The sequence below is a fragment of the Nannospalax galili genome, unplaced genomic scaffold (genome assembly GCF_000622305.1).
Source record: "Nannospalax galili isolate Female #2095 unplaced genomic scaffold, S.galili_v1.0 scaffold278, whole genome shotgun sequence".
NCBI classification, from domain to species: domain Eukaryota; kingdom Metazoa; phylum Chordata; class Mammalia; order Rodentia; family Spalacidae; genus Nannospalax; species Nannospalax galili.
Genome location: NW_008347536.1, coordinates 12091116 through 12106426, shown reverse-complemented (window position 1 = coordinate 12106426; position 15311 = coordinate 12091116). Strand labels below are relative to the sequence as shown.

Below are 15311 nucleotides of genomic sequence, written 5' to 3'. Positions count from 1 at the left end.
ATATATATATATAAAAAGCCCCACAACAACCCAACAAAGTGTGTTAAGGGGAAGAGAGTGGCAAGAGCACACAGGTGCAGAAGCCATCACACCACTGCACAATTCTATGACTCTAAGGATGGAAAGTAAGAAAAAGCCTCAGTAGTCGAGTGTTCCTTATCTATTGATTCTACCAACCTTCAACTGAAAAACGTCAAGGAAAACTTGTATCTGTATCAAACAGGTAGTCTTTTTCCTCTTACTAATCCCTACATATAGTAAAACAGCCACTTACATAGCATTTATATTGCTTTATATTGTATTAGGTATTATAAGAAATCTAAAGATGACTGAAGATGCATGGAAGGTACATGTAGGCTGCATGTGGATACTGCTTTTTATACAAGGGATTGAAGTATCTGCAAACTTTGGTCTCCTTGGGTTCCTGAGATCTTTTTCTTTTCTTTTTTTCTTTGGTGTTGTGGACAGAGCGTAAGTTATTCTAGTACTAGAATCCAACCCCCAGGGATACCAAAGAACAGCTGTGTATGTAACAGTTAAGTAATCCCTGTGTTTGGGGAAACGATAAACTCTGGGTCACCCAGTCTAATTGCAAAAATATTGGGCTTTTTACTACAACTGTTTGCATTTATTTTATACCTGTAGCTTATACACTTCCGTGTTCTTGTTGATCTCCTTTCAAGTAAGTTTGCTTTGGACTTTTTTGAGTCTTTTTTCTTTTCTTCTTGATCTTCAGAAAAATCTGGCTCCTTTAAGAATACAAGTATATAGGCATTACAGAAAAACAATTTCCTGGAAATAATAGTTCTGCAATCCCCATCTAGGCAGCGCATGTGAAAGGTTTGAGAAAAATTTGAGATTATCCAGCCAAACTGAATACATATGGTAAAACTAAACACACAGATTAAAAATACTGTGAACAATGGAAAACACTACATTGAAATTCTTATGCTTCTGTGAGTTTACAATAGCCTGTTTTAAAACAATCAGGGTGAAGTTTGTCTACCGATTCAATTTTCTAAGTAATAAATATGACATGAAAACTTTTCACTGATATGTACACTGAGTGAGTGAAATGATTTGATTTAAACTAAAGGAGAACTTTGCAAGCTATGTTAAGTCTGTGACTTAATTATGAATTGAACAAAACTGCTTATATAAAAAGAAAACTTCAAGCTGGAAACCATGTTCTGTGTGCTTTCACACATGAGGTACCTTAATTAAAGACTAATAAATGTAAAACAATAGTAAGTCTTCACAGAAATCAAACAATAAGATACAAATTGAAGGTTCTACAGCCCCAAATTAAAAATAAATTATAACAAAACCATTCTTTTTTTTTTTAAATTTTTTTTATTTATTATTTTTATTTTATGTGTATGTGTGTATTGCCTGCATGTAGGTAAGTGCACCCATGTCGCACAGTACCCGTGGAGGTCAGGAGAGGCTGTCGGATCCCCTGGGATGGGAGTTACAGACAGTTGTTAGCTGCCATGTGGGTGCTGGGATTCAAACCTGGGTCTTCTGCAAGAACAACCAGTATTCTTAACCGATGAGCCATCTCTCCAGCCCTATTCTTTATTTTATGTAAGTAACACATTATAAAGGTAAATACAAATTATCCAATTTACAATAAAAACAATGAAACATTACTCCAAAGCAATGAGCTATAAATTAAGTTTGCATGTCATAATTACATTACTGGGTAAAATTTAGAAAATGCAATATATCCTTTAAGAATACTATAAACTAGAAACTTACTTGTGGGGGAATGATGTTTTCAATACTGATACCAACATATACCAAGCGTTCTTTCCTTAAAAACAACAAAAACAAAAACACGCATAAAATAAGATTTGCTAAAAATAAAATTGGCACAAAACTATCACTAATAAATAAGTAATAAAATGACAATTTCAGGACTCAGAGACAGTCACAAAAATGTTAGCTACTATCTATTTGTGAAACTTTAATAAAATATTAGAATCTATGGAAAAGCAGAAACTTTCCTATAGATATGAAAACTGAACTTTCAGAAGTGAAACAAAGAAGCTTATCAACTCCATACTGTGAGTTGATAATGCGGTTAGATAGAAAGCCACCTCTGATTGGACAAACTAGATCTTTGCCATAGCAGATGTTGAAAATATATATAAAAATATATGTGCATAAAATTATAAGCCTATGGTAATAAACATCACTATAAAATTATGTATAACAAACCATACAAAACCCCCCATATCAAGGTTCCAGTGAATGACATTAAGATCATTTCTTGTTGTAGAGCTAATATTATCTCCATGGTTTCATTCCTAAGAAACAACCTTTGTCTATTTTACTTAAAAAACATCTTTCATAACACTATATACAACAGGTGCTTGCTCTGGTTCTCCCAATGTTAATCCAATACAGCAAGGACAGCTAAGTTCTGAATGTCAGGGGACATTAAACTGAACTAAAATAGCAACCACTCTTCTTCCCCTGTTCATTGTAATGTCCCTGCTGAAGGGAAATGAATGCATCTACTTGCTTGGTCCTTTGGAATGCAGCTTTTAATTGATATAAACCCTTGACCCCATTAACAAGAATCTGAGCAAAACACGATGAAGCTATTACATTAAAAAATGGCACTTACAAAAATAAAATTATTTTAAATCAAGGCTGATAAAGATATGAAGTTAATAATGTAATAACCAGTACATTCAAGAAGAGTACTAGCTGGAATAAACAGGAGCTATTCCATTGCTTGCCTCGTCTTTGTTATTAAGTATGTGTGGTATATACCTGCCCTAACAATAACCACATTTTATTGGAACAACAGTTTTTGCCTTTAAACTTTGAAATCTTGTTTACTTGGAAACTATTCTTGCCTCAATTCAACCAAAGGAGTTTTTATTCATGTTTGTTGTCATATTGGGTCAAGATTTGTGCCAAGCTGGAAAACCATAGGCAAATATACAGTTCCTGCCCGTACAATTACTTATTAACTGGCTCTAGACCACTTTGAAAAGTAGAATGGAAATATGAAAAAGGTATGGATTAGTTTTGTCTTAAGGAGCAGATAAATTTGGGAAGACTTTAAATAAATTAACTCTTGTGCAGGACCTTGAAAATAGGTCCTGAGCCAGGCGTGGTGACACACACCTTTAATCGCAGCACTTGGGAGGCAAACAGACCTGAGTTCAAGGCCAGCATGGTCTACATAGTGAGTTCCAGGCCAGCTGGAGCTACAGGGAGACCCTATCTCAAAAAGACTACCCCCGCAAGAAAGAAAATAGGTCCTATTTCTTATCACATTGTTCTATCATGAGTAATTAAAAAAAAGATTTATTTTTATTCTTACATATGTGTGGTATGTCCTATGTGAGTATATACCACATGTGCTTGTGTGCCCTCAGTTGGCATTACAGGCTGTTGTGAGCTGCCTGATTCTGGCACTGAATTCAAGTCCTCTGAAAGTAGCAAACACTCTTAGTTGATGAGCCACCTCTTCAGCCCCTTGTTAGAACTGTTATGAAAGGATATCTTCTGCCCTTTTCACTAATTAGCTCAATGATACTTAGTTCAAGCTTTATCATTACCAACAACTCCATTCTCTAAAATTTCAATTTAGGCATCTTATTGTCTGATTTCCACTAACTCAATTTCCAACTACTCCATTTCCTGTACTGATTTCATCAATTTTTTTGAGTCTAGTAGAACCTCTACTGACTGTAGCCCCTATTAAGCACTGTCCATCACTACCCCCTTTACCTGGCTTAGACTACATGGTCCATCAGTATAAATACACCTCTGTATATGCTTTCAGATTCCTTTTCCTTCTCTCCTTTCCCACTGTTATATTGCCTGGGAAATTCCAATCCTTATTAAATCCAATTTCCTGCTAGGCAAAGCACTAGTAGTAATACTTTAAAAAATATTTTATTTATTATTTTTATTTTATGAGTGTATTGCCTGCATGTATGTGAGTGCACCCGTGTCATGCAATGCCCTGGAGGTCAGAAGAGGGCTTTGGATTCCTCTGGAACTGGAGTTAAAGACAGTTCATAGCCTCCATGAGGGTGCTGGGAATTGATCCCAGGTCCTCTGCAAGAGCAGTCAGTGTTCTTAACCACTAAGCCATCTCTCTAGCCCCTAGTAATAATACTTTTGAAGAACAGAGTTTTCTGAATTCCCAAATAATTTCTGACACCAAACTCCAGAGGAAACATTTATAAATCATTGAGTATGCTAGGCATGGTGGTGCATGCCTTTAGTCCCAGCACTCCAGGAGCAGGCAGATCTCTGTGTGGACATAACAAGTGCCAGGTCAGCTGGGGCTACAGGGAGACCCTGCCTCAAAAAGGCTAAACAACAACAACAACAACAACAACAACAAATAAATCATTGAGTAGACGTCTAAAACATCAGGCTCCACAAACCCTCACAGTTCTGGATCTGTGGACAATTGCTGAGTAGTCACTGAATTCTCAATGTCACAACCCTCTTTTCCACAAATTGTAGAGCTCTTGAAGGGAGAAATATCATATGCCTTTTTATGCTGACTATACTACCTGGTATAAAGGAGATATTCAATAAATGTTGGTTAAATGCTGAATTAAATGCAAAAGGAGAAAACAATAAAATCTGTTTTCCTGCACTATGCTCTTGCACTATGCGGATGAGTGCTGAATCATTTCATAGCTGCAGGAAGTCACCACATCTGCCCTATAAGGACAATGCCTGCCGTGCCCTACTTACAGGCCTTCCATGGCACCACCCCAATTCCAATTCATTCCTCACTTACCAGGGCATATTTTTCTGAAATAGAGACCGTATCCCTTCTTTGAGGGCTCCCCCTTCTGCCCACAGAGAATCTCTGGAATTCCCTAGCCAGCTATGCAATCTGGGCAGCCTCTTCTGCCATGGGGTGCTCCCTACTGTTCCCCTTCCTTCACATTCACATTCTGCTTTTGCTCATGTCTGTGCTCCCTACCTGCAAACACCTCTTCTCTCCACACTCACCTGTATAAACCCAATTTATCTTCCAAGGCCTTCCCTGGTAACCCAACTCTTAGAAGAACTAAAATGCTTCTCCACAATATTCTAAATTGTGTTCAATAGATCTCATTTTTTCTATTTTGTTGTATGACTAGGTCACACTTCTGGATTCTCTGATGGAATGTAGGTTCAATGTAAATGAGAGGGTTCATTTATTTATCTTTTTTCTTCAGTTGGTTACACAGTGGGTTTGAAAGAACATTTAGAAAGGGCATAATCAAAGTACAAATAAACAAAAGCTTACATTTCCTTCTGAATCCCCTACTAAATACTGGGCTCAAGTTCAATCTTTCTTGTTCCCAGAAGCCACCTCAACTGTTTTAGATTATACTACAGTGGCATAATGAAAACAGGCTATCTTTTACTGTCAATAAGACACAGTTCAGCAATTAAATGATCTCTATCAGTGTTAGTACAGCCCACCCAAAGAGATGACAAGAGTAACTGAATTGCAGGCAGGCTCTTATAATTTTCATATGCTCAACCATAGTATATTTCCACTCCAATACTTGGGGCAATGTTTATCCATAGTAGATTCTGGTAAATATTCTACATGAGGAGTTAGCAAATTTGGGTATGAAAGGACATGGTATTTCAAGCCTGAGACACCTGGGAAGTCATGACATCTCTACTGAGCTACTCAATTCTATTGCTGTAGTGCAAAAGCAGCAACAGACGGTATATAAACAAGTGAGCAAAGATACGTTCTAATAAAGCTATTTATGGGATATGAAATGTGAACCTCACGCAGTTTTCTACACCATGAAGTCCTTCTATAGAAATGTTTCTCCAACCATCTGAAAACATAAAAACCATAGCAGACAGCACGAAACGAGCTATAGGCCAGATCTGACATGCAGGCTGCAGTTTGCCAGCTATTGCTTTAGATGTCTCGTCTACATTGCAAGATAATTCTGTCGCCAAATTCCCAAGTAAAGCATTGACACGCTATCCAATTACCTTCGCTCAGCACGCTCTTTCTTCTTTAAGGCAACATCCAAATCTTGCAACTGTTCTTCTAATTTTTCACATAGTAGCTTCTGAAGGAGCAATATATATGTGTCATTTTTAATACCTGTGCACAACTATGTATCACATGCATATTCAGCTGACAGGTGTTAAGCTATATGAGCTGAAAGAGCTACGTGGTGAATGAATATCGAAGCTTGCTTTGTGTTTAGAGAGGTGCTTTAGAGAGGGCTCAGTGGTTAAGAGCACTGGCTGCTCTTGCAGAGGACCCAGTTTCAGTTCCCAGTACCCACATAGCAGCTAACTGTTCAGAACTCCAGTTCCAGGGGATCCTGATCCTACACCCTCTTCTGGCCTCCATGAGTATTGCATAAAATGGGCATACTCATACACAAAGGCAAAACAGTTATACATATAAAATAAAACTAAGTAAAAAAGAGGTTCTTCAGCACCCAGTAAACAGAAGGTGACCATAGTACTTCTGAAAGCACATTTAAGAAACATACAGCTTTGCAAAAACAAAAAACCACATTCTGTGCCTATTTTGCTTTCAATGTTTAGAACTGCATTTTTGTTCATTACTACAAAAAGAAGGATTATAATCAAAACAAAAAGCTAAAGAAGCTATCAATATACTTAGGAAGATTTTATATTATATATACATATATATTATGAAATATAATGCCATTTTTATAAAAGACAGGAATAATGTATAAAACATTTCAACCTGGATCAAAAAAGTTTGAAAAATATCACTGAGGACAGGTGTAGTAGCCTCAGGAGGTAAAGGCAGGAGGAACTCTGTGAGTTCAAAGCCAGCCTAGTCTACATAGCCAGTTCCAAGCCAGGAGGAAGTTAATTTCTGAAAGTTTAAATGCATACTGCCCATCATTTTAGAAGCAAAAGGAGACTGGATTTATAGAGACAAAGTATCCAACTGGTGTACCAGCACAGAAATAAATTGTTTGTCAGTTTCACAAGAAACTGGATAAAGAAAGCAGAAGAACTCATGCTTCTTCTGATGCTACCAATAGCATCTACACACCAACCAACAAGAAGAGTGTGGAAATGAAAGATCAAAAGGGGGTACAACTACAGAAAGAAACATTTATTTCTTACATATCTGGATTTGGTGCTATTTTTGCTTATTACAAACATGAGGGAAGAAAAACGATGGTTTTACAAAAGCTGGAGGCCTTCTGAAAAGTGCTATCAAAAAAGCAAAAGGCAAACCCAAGATATTAATATAAGTTAGGGCCCTAAACAAAAGGTGACTACTATGAACAAACTGCTTTGAAAGGGAAGATGTTCAGAGGATGTTCAAAGTATTACTAATCTGTTAAATAAAAAAACTGAGGAGTGGAGACAGAGGTGGGTTGGGTCATACATGCTGGCAAGGAGGGCAGAACCATTCTCCATCAGGGATGATCATCAGAGGAGGACGGAGGCAGGCAGTGTGGTATCCACTGTCACAAGAATCACAGAGAAGAATCTGAAATAAACCACATTAATGTCAACTAAATTGCATTCAATGACTTTTGTTTCATTAAGATAATGACATTTCTTCTTTCTCTTTTGAGACAGTATCTTACTACATTGCATTGGTTAGCCTGGTAATTGCACATAGCCCAGGATGGTCTCAAATTCTCGGCAATACTGTTTCAGCATCCAGAGTGCTGGGACATATGTCATCATGCCTGGCCAAGAAAATGACATTTTAATAATTCTGAGTACTATGAAAGTGTACTTTATTGGCATAAAGCCAATGAATAAAAAAGCCATCATAAGTAGCCAGGCGTGGTGATGAATAAAAAAAGTTATCATAAGTAGCTGGGCGTGGTGGCCAGCACTCTGGAGGCAGAGGCAGGCAGATCTCTGTGAGTTCAAGGCCAGCCTGATTTACATAGTGAGTTCCAGGACAGCTGGGGCTACAGGGAGACCCTGTCTCAAAAAGACCAAAAAAAAAAAAAAAAAAAAAGGGGGCGGGAAGCGTGATCATTAAATTCTTTAAAACAAAGTTTTAAAATTGAAGTATCATAAAGTATGCTAGCACACACAGATTTATAAAGTTAAAAAAAATTCCATTTAGGCCAGGCATGGTGGCTCACACCTTTAGTCCCAGCACTCGTGAGGCAGAGACAGGCACATCTCTATGAGTTCAAGACCAGCCTGGTCTACATAATGAGTTCCAGGCCAGCTGGGGCTACAGGGAGACCCTGTCTCAAAAGACCCCCCCAAAAAATCCATTTTAAGTGCATTTTAATTACCTATGTGTCAGAAACTCGGTTACTTTTATTTTGTAAATTCAAATAAGAAAGAGATAAAGGTAATAAAGGGCAGAACTATAGTCAGAACCATCCAAACATCAAGATTAGTATCAACTAGTTTTTTCTGTTTGTTTGTGTTTGATTGTTTTGTCTCTTTTTGAGATAGGGTCTCCCTGTAGCCCCAATTGGCCATGAACTCACAGAGATCCTCCTGCCTCTGCCTCCTGAGTGCTGGCACTAGAGGTATGGGCCACCATGCTCAGCATGAACTAGTTTTAGAGCTGATATTTTACTGCAGTGAATTTAAAGTGACCATTGTGCTAAAATGTACTATACTATATTAATTATTTAACTAAAAAAAAAACCTGTTTTATAACACTTTATATTTCTAGATGAGTTACAAAGATATTATAGTATCCCCATATGTCCTTCATTCAACTTTCAATAAGGCAAGAAATTTCCTTGGTTTAGAGACAGAGTCTTGTTATATTACATAGACTGGCCTCAAAGTTTTAATCTTCCTGCCTCAGCCTCCCATGAATCCAGCTACAAGGTTAAAACCTCTAAAACTAAAACTTTAGCATCAACACAATACCAGATCTCATAAATTTCCCCTCTACTAATGCCGTATCCAGGATGGTATACTATTTGGTGACATCATCCCTAATTCTCGTCTGGTATTGTTGTTCAGCACTTGTTTTCCATGACTTTGACAGTTTGCAGAGTACTATGAGCCCAGTATTTTAGAGATGACCCTTGAATTTGAGGTGTTTGATGTTTCCTCATGATACACTGAGGTCACAAGTTAGAGAAGTAGGCTGCAGAGGCAGACTGCTCACTCCTGCTATTGTATTGAGGGATACATGATATCAACATGGCTATTACTAGTGAAACTAACCTTTATCATCTGGAGTAACATGCTTATTTTCTACTAGGAAGCCACACTGTTTATTCTCTATACTTCTGCTCTCAAGATAAATCTAGCTGGACCTGGTGGCTAATGCCTGTAATCCCATCTACGAAGGAAGTGGAGGCAGGAAGATCAAATTTTTAGGCGACTTTGGGAAACATAGCGAGACCCTTCTCAAAATGAAATTAAAGTGTTGGGAAAGTAATCCCATGGTAGATACTTGACTAGCATGCATTCATATCCCCAGTACCTAATGAACAAACAAATCCAGCTTATATTCAAGGAGAGAGGGAACTAAGTTTTCTGGGGTTAGGGGTATCAAGGAATTTGAGGATATAAATTAAAACTATCATAATAATCAATATATTAATAAATGTTTTAGAGTACTATATAATAAAGCTATGCAAATACCCTGTTCTCCCTTTAAAGTTTTTCCCACTAGCAGTCATCAAGAACTTTACTTATAACAACTATTACTGTGGTATTCTGCTTGTGATTTTTCTATTTCCCCTCAAGCAGCCTCCGTTACTTGGAATTCTTCTATAAAGAAAATATGTCCCTTTCCTCTACCTATTGTTTACTCAGTAATTTCCAACTAGTGAATATTCTTCTTGGAGCTATAATTCAAAATTATTATTTAATCTTCATTGGAACTGTTTCAGCCATGGGCACTCTGCTCTTTCCCATTGGTTTCTGTGTCCTTAGGACCTGCATGCATTAGATTTTTTGGTTTTTGAAGCACTTTCTTCCTTTCTGGACTTACAGGATGATCTAGACACATTTTTACTTTCCCTGACCGAGACATAGAATTTTTAATAAATGAAACAGTAAGAGGCTCTGGTTCCTTTACTACAGATGAATTTAAAAACCAAGGTCTGAGTTTGCAGAGCAACTGGATATCACTAAAGTTAATTAAATCCTCTCAGAGGGCAAAGCAAATTAATTAGTTAATAGTATATACACATACATCTGCACTTCTACTTGTATACAGTGTGCGTTCACTGTAATCCCCCCAACTCTTATTCAGCATCATAGGATTCATTCTACCATTGGTCTTGCTAATAGAAAGGGCCATGGCTCCCACCATCAACAATCTATTTGTTCAACTCTGGCAAGTAAATAAACAAAAACCCTACAGATGCTGTGGAGTGCAGTTCTCCTTGATGCTGCTTCCTCACTCCATCTTATTTATTTCTACACATTTGTTTTGTCACTAAAAGCTATTGTAAGCTGGGCATGGTGGCACATGCCTTTAATCCTAGCACTCGGGAGGCAGAGGCAGGCAGATCTCAGCCGGCATTGGGAAGGAGGTTTTAAAAAACGCAAATTAACTCTTTGGTATCTATGTGTAAAAAAAAAAAAAAAAAAAAAAAAAAAAAAAAAAAAAATTCAACAAACGAGAAACAAACACCAGCATGCCTGTATTCTTTTAGTTTAAAGAAACATTAGGAAATGGTAAAGAGAAAATCCCTTCCCTGATTTAAGAAAAGACTGCTGCCTCAAACATTCTCTACATAGAAACCTTAACTTTCATAGCCTTGACCATTGTGATAGATCTTTTTTGGGGGGGTGGGCAGGGTTATCTCACTGTGGAGCCCTGGCTGGCCTGGAACTTGCTTCCCACATACTGGGATAAAAGGTATGCACCACCACACTGGGTCTGAGATGATTAACCTTAAATGTCAACTCAATGGGGTCTGGAATCACATAGGACACAGCGCTCTGAGCATTGTCTGTGAAGAGTGTTTCCAGAGAAGATTGACTAGGGGGAAACCCACCCTCAGAGTACACAGCATCTTGTGATAAGTAGTCCAGAAAATGCAGTGTGCTTGCCTGCCTTCACTTCACTTCCTGAGAGCGGGCACCTGCTGTTGCCGCCACCAGACTCCAGCTTTACCACTGATTCTCCAGGATCCTCCAGACCTTCAGTGCCAGAGTAGGACTGGTGAGGCATCCAGCTACATGGGCTGAACAGATACTGGTTTCTCAGCCTTTCCAGGATGTAGACAGCCACTGCTGGGTCACTCAGGCCCTATTGTGAGCCAATCTAAAAAGTCCCATTTTATAGGAGGTGCACATTCTGTTAGCCATTCCTCCAGAGAACTTGAATGCATTAATCTCAACATAATTTCCCTATCTCTTCTTCTCAGACCTTAGCATAATTCTCTGATCCCAACCTGGGTCTCACTTGAATCCTCAGAAACTATGAGGATATATTAAACTTTATGGATTAATTTAGTTTCTAGAAATGATTTTAGTCATAAAACAGGAAAGCACAAGTAAACCAGAATCAATCTTAACCTAGAAACATGTGGTATTAGTCTCTAGATATAGAGAAGACAAGACAGCACCTGACCAGTATGGGCAGAGGCTTTAACTCCCATGTCTCTCTGGCTCCATGCTTTTCCATCACATCACTTTACATTCTTGAGAAAAAAAGCCTGGAGAAGCACTTTTTTATGAGTGTTTTAAACTTTACAGGCTCCCCAAATGCTTTGCTCTACACATTTGACACACACAGAACCATTCTTTACTCTTCTTCCTACTTAATGGGAGGTTGCTTTTAAAGTCAAATCTATTCAAAAGAATAGCAAAGTTGCACGAAATTGGACACAACACATGCTTCTTCAACAGACTATATATCACATGTATGGATTAGAAATTTGCTCTCCTGGTGCTGATCATCTTTAAAGAGCTTTTTTTCTTTTTAAAAAATACTTTATTGGGCTGGAGAGATGGCTCACCGGTTAAGAACACTGGTTGTTCTTGCAGAAAACCTGAGTTCAAACCCCAGTACCCACATGGCAGCTAACAACTGTCCGTAACTCCAGTCCCAGGGGATCCGACAGCCCCTTCTGACCTCTGCAGGCACTGCATGACATGGGTGCACTTAACTACATTCAGGCAGTATACACATACACATAAAATAAAAATAATAGAGTTTTTTAAAATTTTATTTTGTTATTTTTATTTTATGTGTATGTGTATACTGCCTGCATGTATATAAGTGAACCCGTCCCCTGGAACTGAAATTATGGATGGTTGTTAGCCACCATGTAGGTGCTGGGAATCAAACTCAGGTCCTCTGCAAGAGCAGCTAGCAGCAGCCAGTGCTCTTAACTGCTGAGCCATCTCTCCAGTCCAGAGCTTCTTTTCTTTTCATTCCTTTTTGTCTGTTTTTGAGACAAGGTCTCATTGTATAACCAAGGCTGGTCTCAAACTAGCAGTGTAGCTCAGGCTGATCTTAAATCCATGATACTCCTGCCTCAGCATGAACAGTGCTATGACTGCAGGTTTAGGCCACCACACCCAGTTAAGAGCTTCTTCGGTGATTACAGAAGCTCCATATGAATCTGGCACTATCCTTCTGAACATATATGAACATATAACATATAAGCATATAGTCTATAATTTACTTTCTTAAAGAGAATTTTATAACAACTCAATTAAAAAACTTGAAAATCCTACTAGGATACTATGAATTTACATCTTTACAGGAAGGCAATAATGCCTTCAGATCTAACTTACATACAGCTAGCTAAGTTAGCTAGCTAGCTTTACACTTCTTAAGTAAGTCCACTGAAATGTGAGAAGAAATCAAAACTATATCCCCATTAGTTGAGAAAATATCAAATATAAGCCACATAAAATGGACGATCCTGATCATTGGTGTACCTCAAGTTGCTTGTATTTGGGAAGTAAAAATAAACGTCGATTGTAAAACACAAGCTCTGTATCATTAAAACCTTCAAATCATTAAGGAAAAAAAAGGGGAGGGGTGCAATGTGGTGGTACATGCCTTTAATCCCAGCACCTGGGAAGCAGAAGCAGGTGAATTTCTGAGTTCCAGGCCAGTCAGGCCCACCTCTCCCCTGAAGGGGAGGGGAGGGGAGGGTTAGGGTTAGGGTTAGACGAGATGAGACAGGACTTTTCAAGCCATGATCAAACCCACAAGCCTTAGGCTGCTCCAGATGACCAGAGCACAGACACCAGATGAACACCGCTGTCTTAAGAGCAGGTACGTACTAGCTCAGGATGGTTTGGAAGGCCACATTTTTTGCATGGTTCATCATCATCTGGTAGGACAGCTTCTTCACTTTCCTTCCCTTCTTCTTCTTCTGAAGCTACAGAAGATTTTTCACTGTCCGACCCTTCACTTTCATCGTTGCTGGAATATTTCCACCTGCCACGTGTTCGAGAACCAGTCCACCGAACTTTGCCTTTGGGTTTTACCTTGTATAAATTAAAAGATGGAATAATTGGACATAAGATTTTTTTTTCCAAATGTCTCCTAATTTCATGTCCCTTGTAGAAATACTTAGCTGATATAGAAAAGAAAAGATGAAAATTGTTAATAGTCTTGTCACCAAGTATATCTACTACTGAATTTTGGTATATATTTTCATTACTTTTTTCTGCATTTGGGGGTTTTTTAAAATGGGATTTAAATGACCATTATGTCTTATAAACATGTCAAAAATGGCTGTATTGGTCTTATCCCCACATTTGGATGGTTGTTTCCCATTTTTTCACTTTCACATTGTGCCCTCATAGATATTCATGTTGACATCCATCTTTGTGGTTAGGATAAATTCCTTGAACAGGACTCTGGGTCAAAGGCCATGAACACTGAAAGGCTCTATCAAGAGCAGGAAGATAAACTCATACACTTCATTTTCAAAAATTTAAGGCCTAAATTAGAGACAAATCTAAAAAATTTAAAGCAGGTCAGAGCTGCATATAAAAGTCCTAATAAACTTAAAAATAGGCATTATCCAGAGAATAAGTTGAAATGTTACAACATTTTATCACCTGGCATCAGTCTTTTAACTTCTATTTAATTTCATTACTATGCTACAGGCCTCTAGAAAGAACAAAATAATGCCAACAGAAGAGTTTTTCAAAAGAATTAAAAATTTCATACTTCAACGAACAAAGGATGGCTTACAGTAAATAATAAACTGACCACTTAAATGAAAAACAAAAGTAGTATCTTTAATCACAAACTCCCATAGACTAACTAAAGACTTTTAAATGATTTTGCTTAAAATTAAAAGGGTCATAGAAAAGAGAATTCTGATTTCTAAAACGAATGATTAAATGGGGGAATGGATATTCTCACACACCGGTAATGAGGTGTGGCACATTAAAAGGGCCTTTTGGGGGGGCAATGAGGCAGGAACTATCAAATTTTGTAATACACATGCCCCTTGACCCAGCAATTCCAATTCTAGGAGTCTATTCTAAAGAAATACTCACTTATGTCCAAAAGGATCTTCAATGCAGCATTGCCTGTAATAGTGAAAAATGGGAAACAACCTAAATGTCAATTAATAAGGGAGTGGTTAAATAAACTGAGGCATATCCACACTATGAAATACTATGTGGCCATTAATAAATATAAAGTAGATTGTATCTCTTGACAGGGAAAAATAGAGACACATTATTGTTAGGTAAAAAACTCACAGAAAAACAAACAGTTGTGATCCAATTTATTTTTTTAATTTTGTAAATAAAATGCATATAAATATATATGTGAATACATGGAAAAAGGATTGAAGCAATATATACCACTAACTATTAACAGTGGATATAGGGAAATTTCATTTCATCAACCTACAGTTCTTTATTACTTGGACAGCTTATAGAATGTCTTCCTAATATTGCTTATGATAGAAAAAGAAGTTTACAAGATTATATGGTCTAAAATTTCGTCTGTGGGTGTAACTACTGAAAAAGGAGAGTGGAAGAAAGATGCATTCATTTTTCAAGTTGTCTCTGAATGGCTATTTTAACAAAAGCTACAAACACTTAAATCCAAGTTACTTTCCTAATTAAAATCAAGAACTACAGGATGAGGAGATGGCTCAATTGGTAAAACATCTGCCATGCCCCAGAATCCAAATTAAGAAGCCAAGCATGGAGGCATGCACCTGCAATCCTGGGAGCACCGGGGTATGTGGAGGGGGCGGACCACTGGAGCTCACTGGCCAGTCAGCGTAGCCAAACCTATGAGCTTCAGACTCAGCAAGAGATCCTGTCTTACAAAACAGTGGAGAGTGATGGAGAAAGATAACCCCCTCGTGTCTCCACATGCACACACATGCACGTACCCACATCAACAT

General features: G+C 37.9%; 1 protein-coding gene across 1 annotated transcript in view; it reads right to left on the bottom strand.

Annotated features, from left to right (window-relative positions):
- Rsf1 (remodeling and spacing factor 1) overlaps window positions 1–15311 on the bottom strand; it is a 149145-nt gene that overhangs the window by 18459 nt on the left and 115375 nt on the right. The window contains exons 7-11 of the mRNA XM_008844208.3: window positions 13213–13419; window positions 7397–7501; window positions 6001–6080; window positions 1762–1816; window positions 640–749 (exon numbers count right to left, since the gene is read on the bottom strand). Coding sequence (XP_008842430.1) covers window positions 640–749; window positions 1762–1816; window positions 6001–6080; window positions 7397–7501; window positions 13213–13419 — 557 coding nt within the window. The remainder of the gene's footprint in view (window positions 1–639; window positions 750–1761; window positions 1817–6000; window positions 6081–7396; window positions 7502–13212; window positions 13420–15311) is intronic.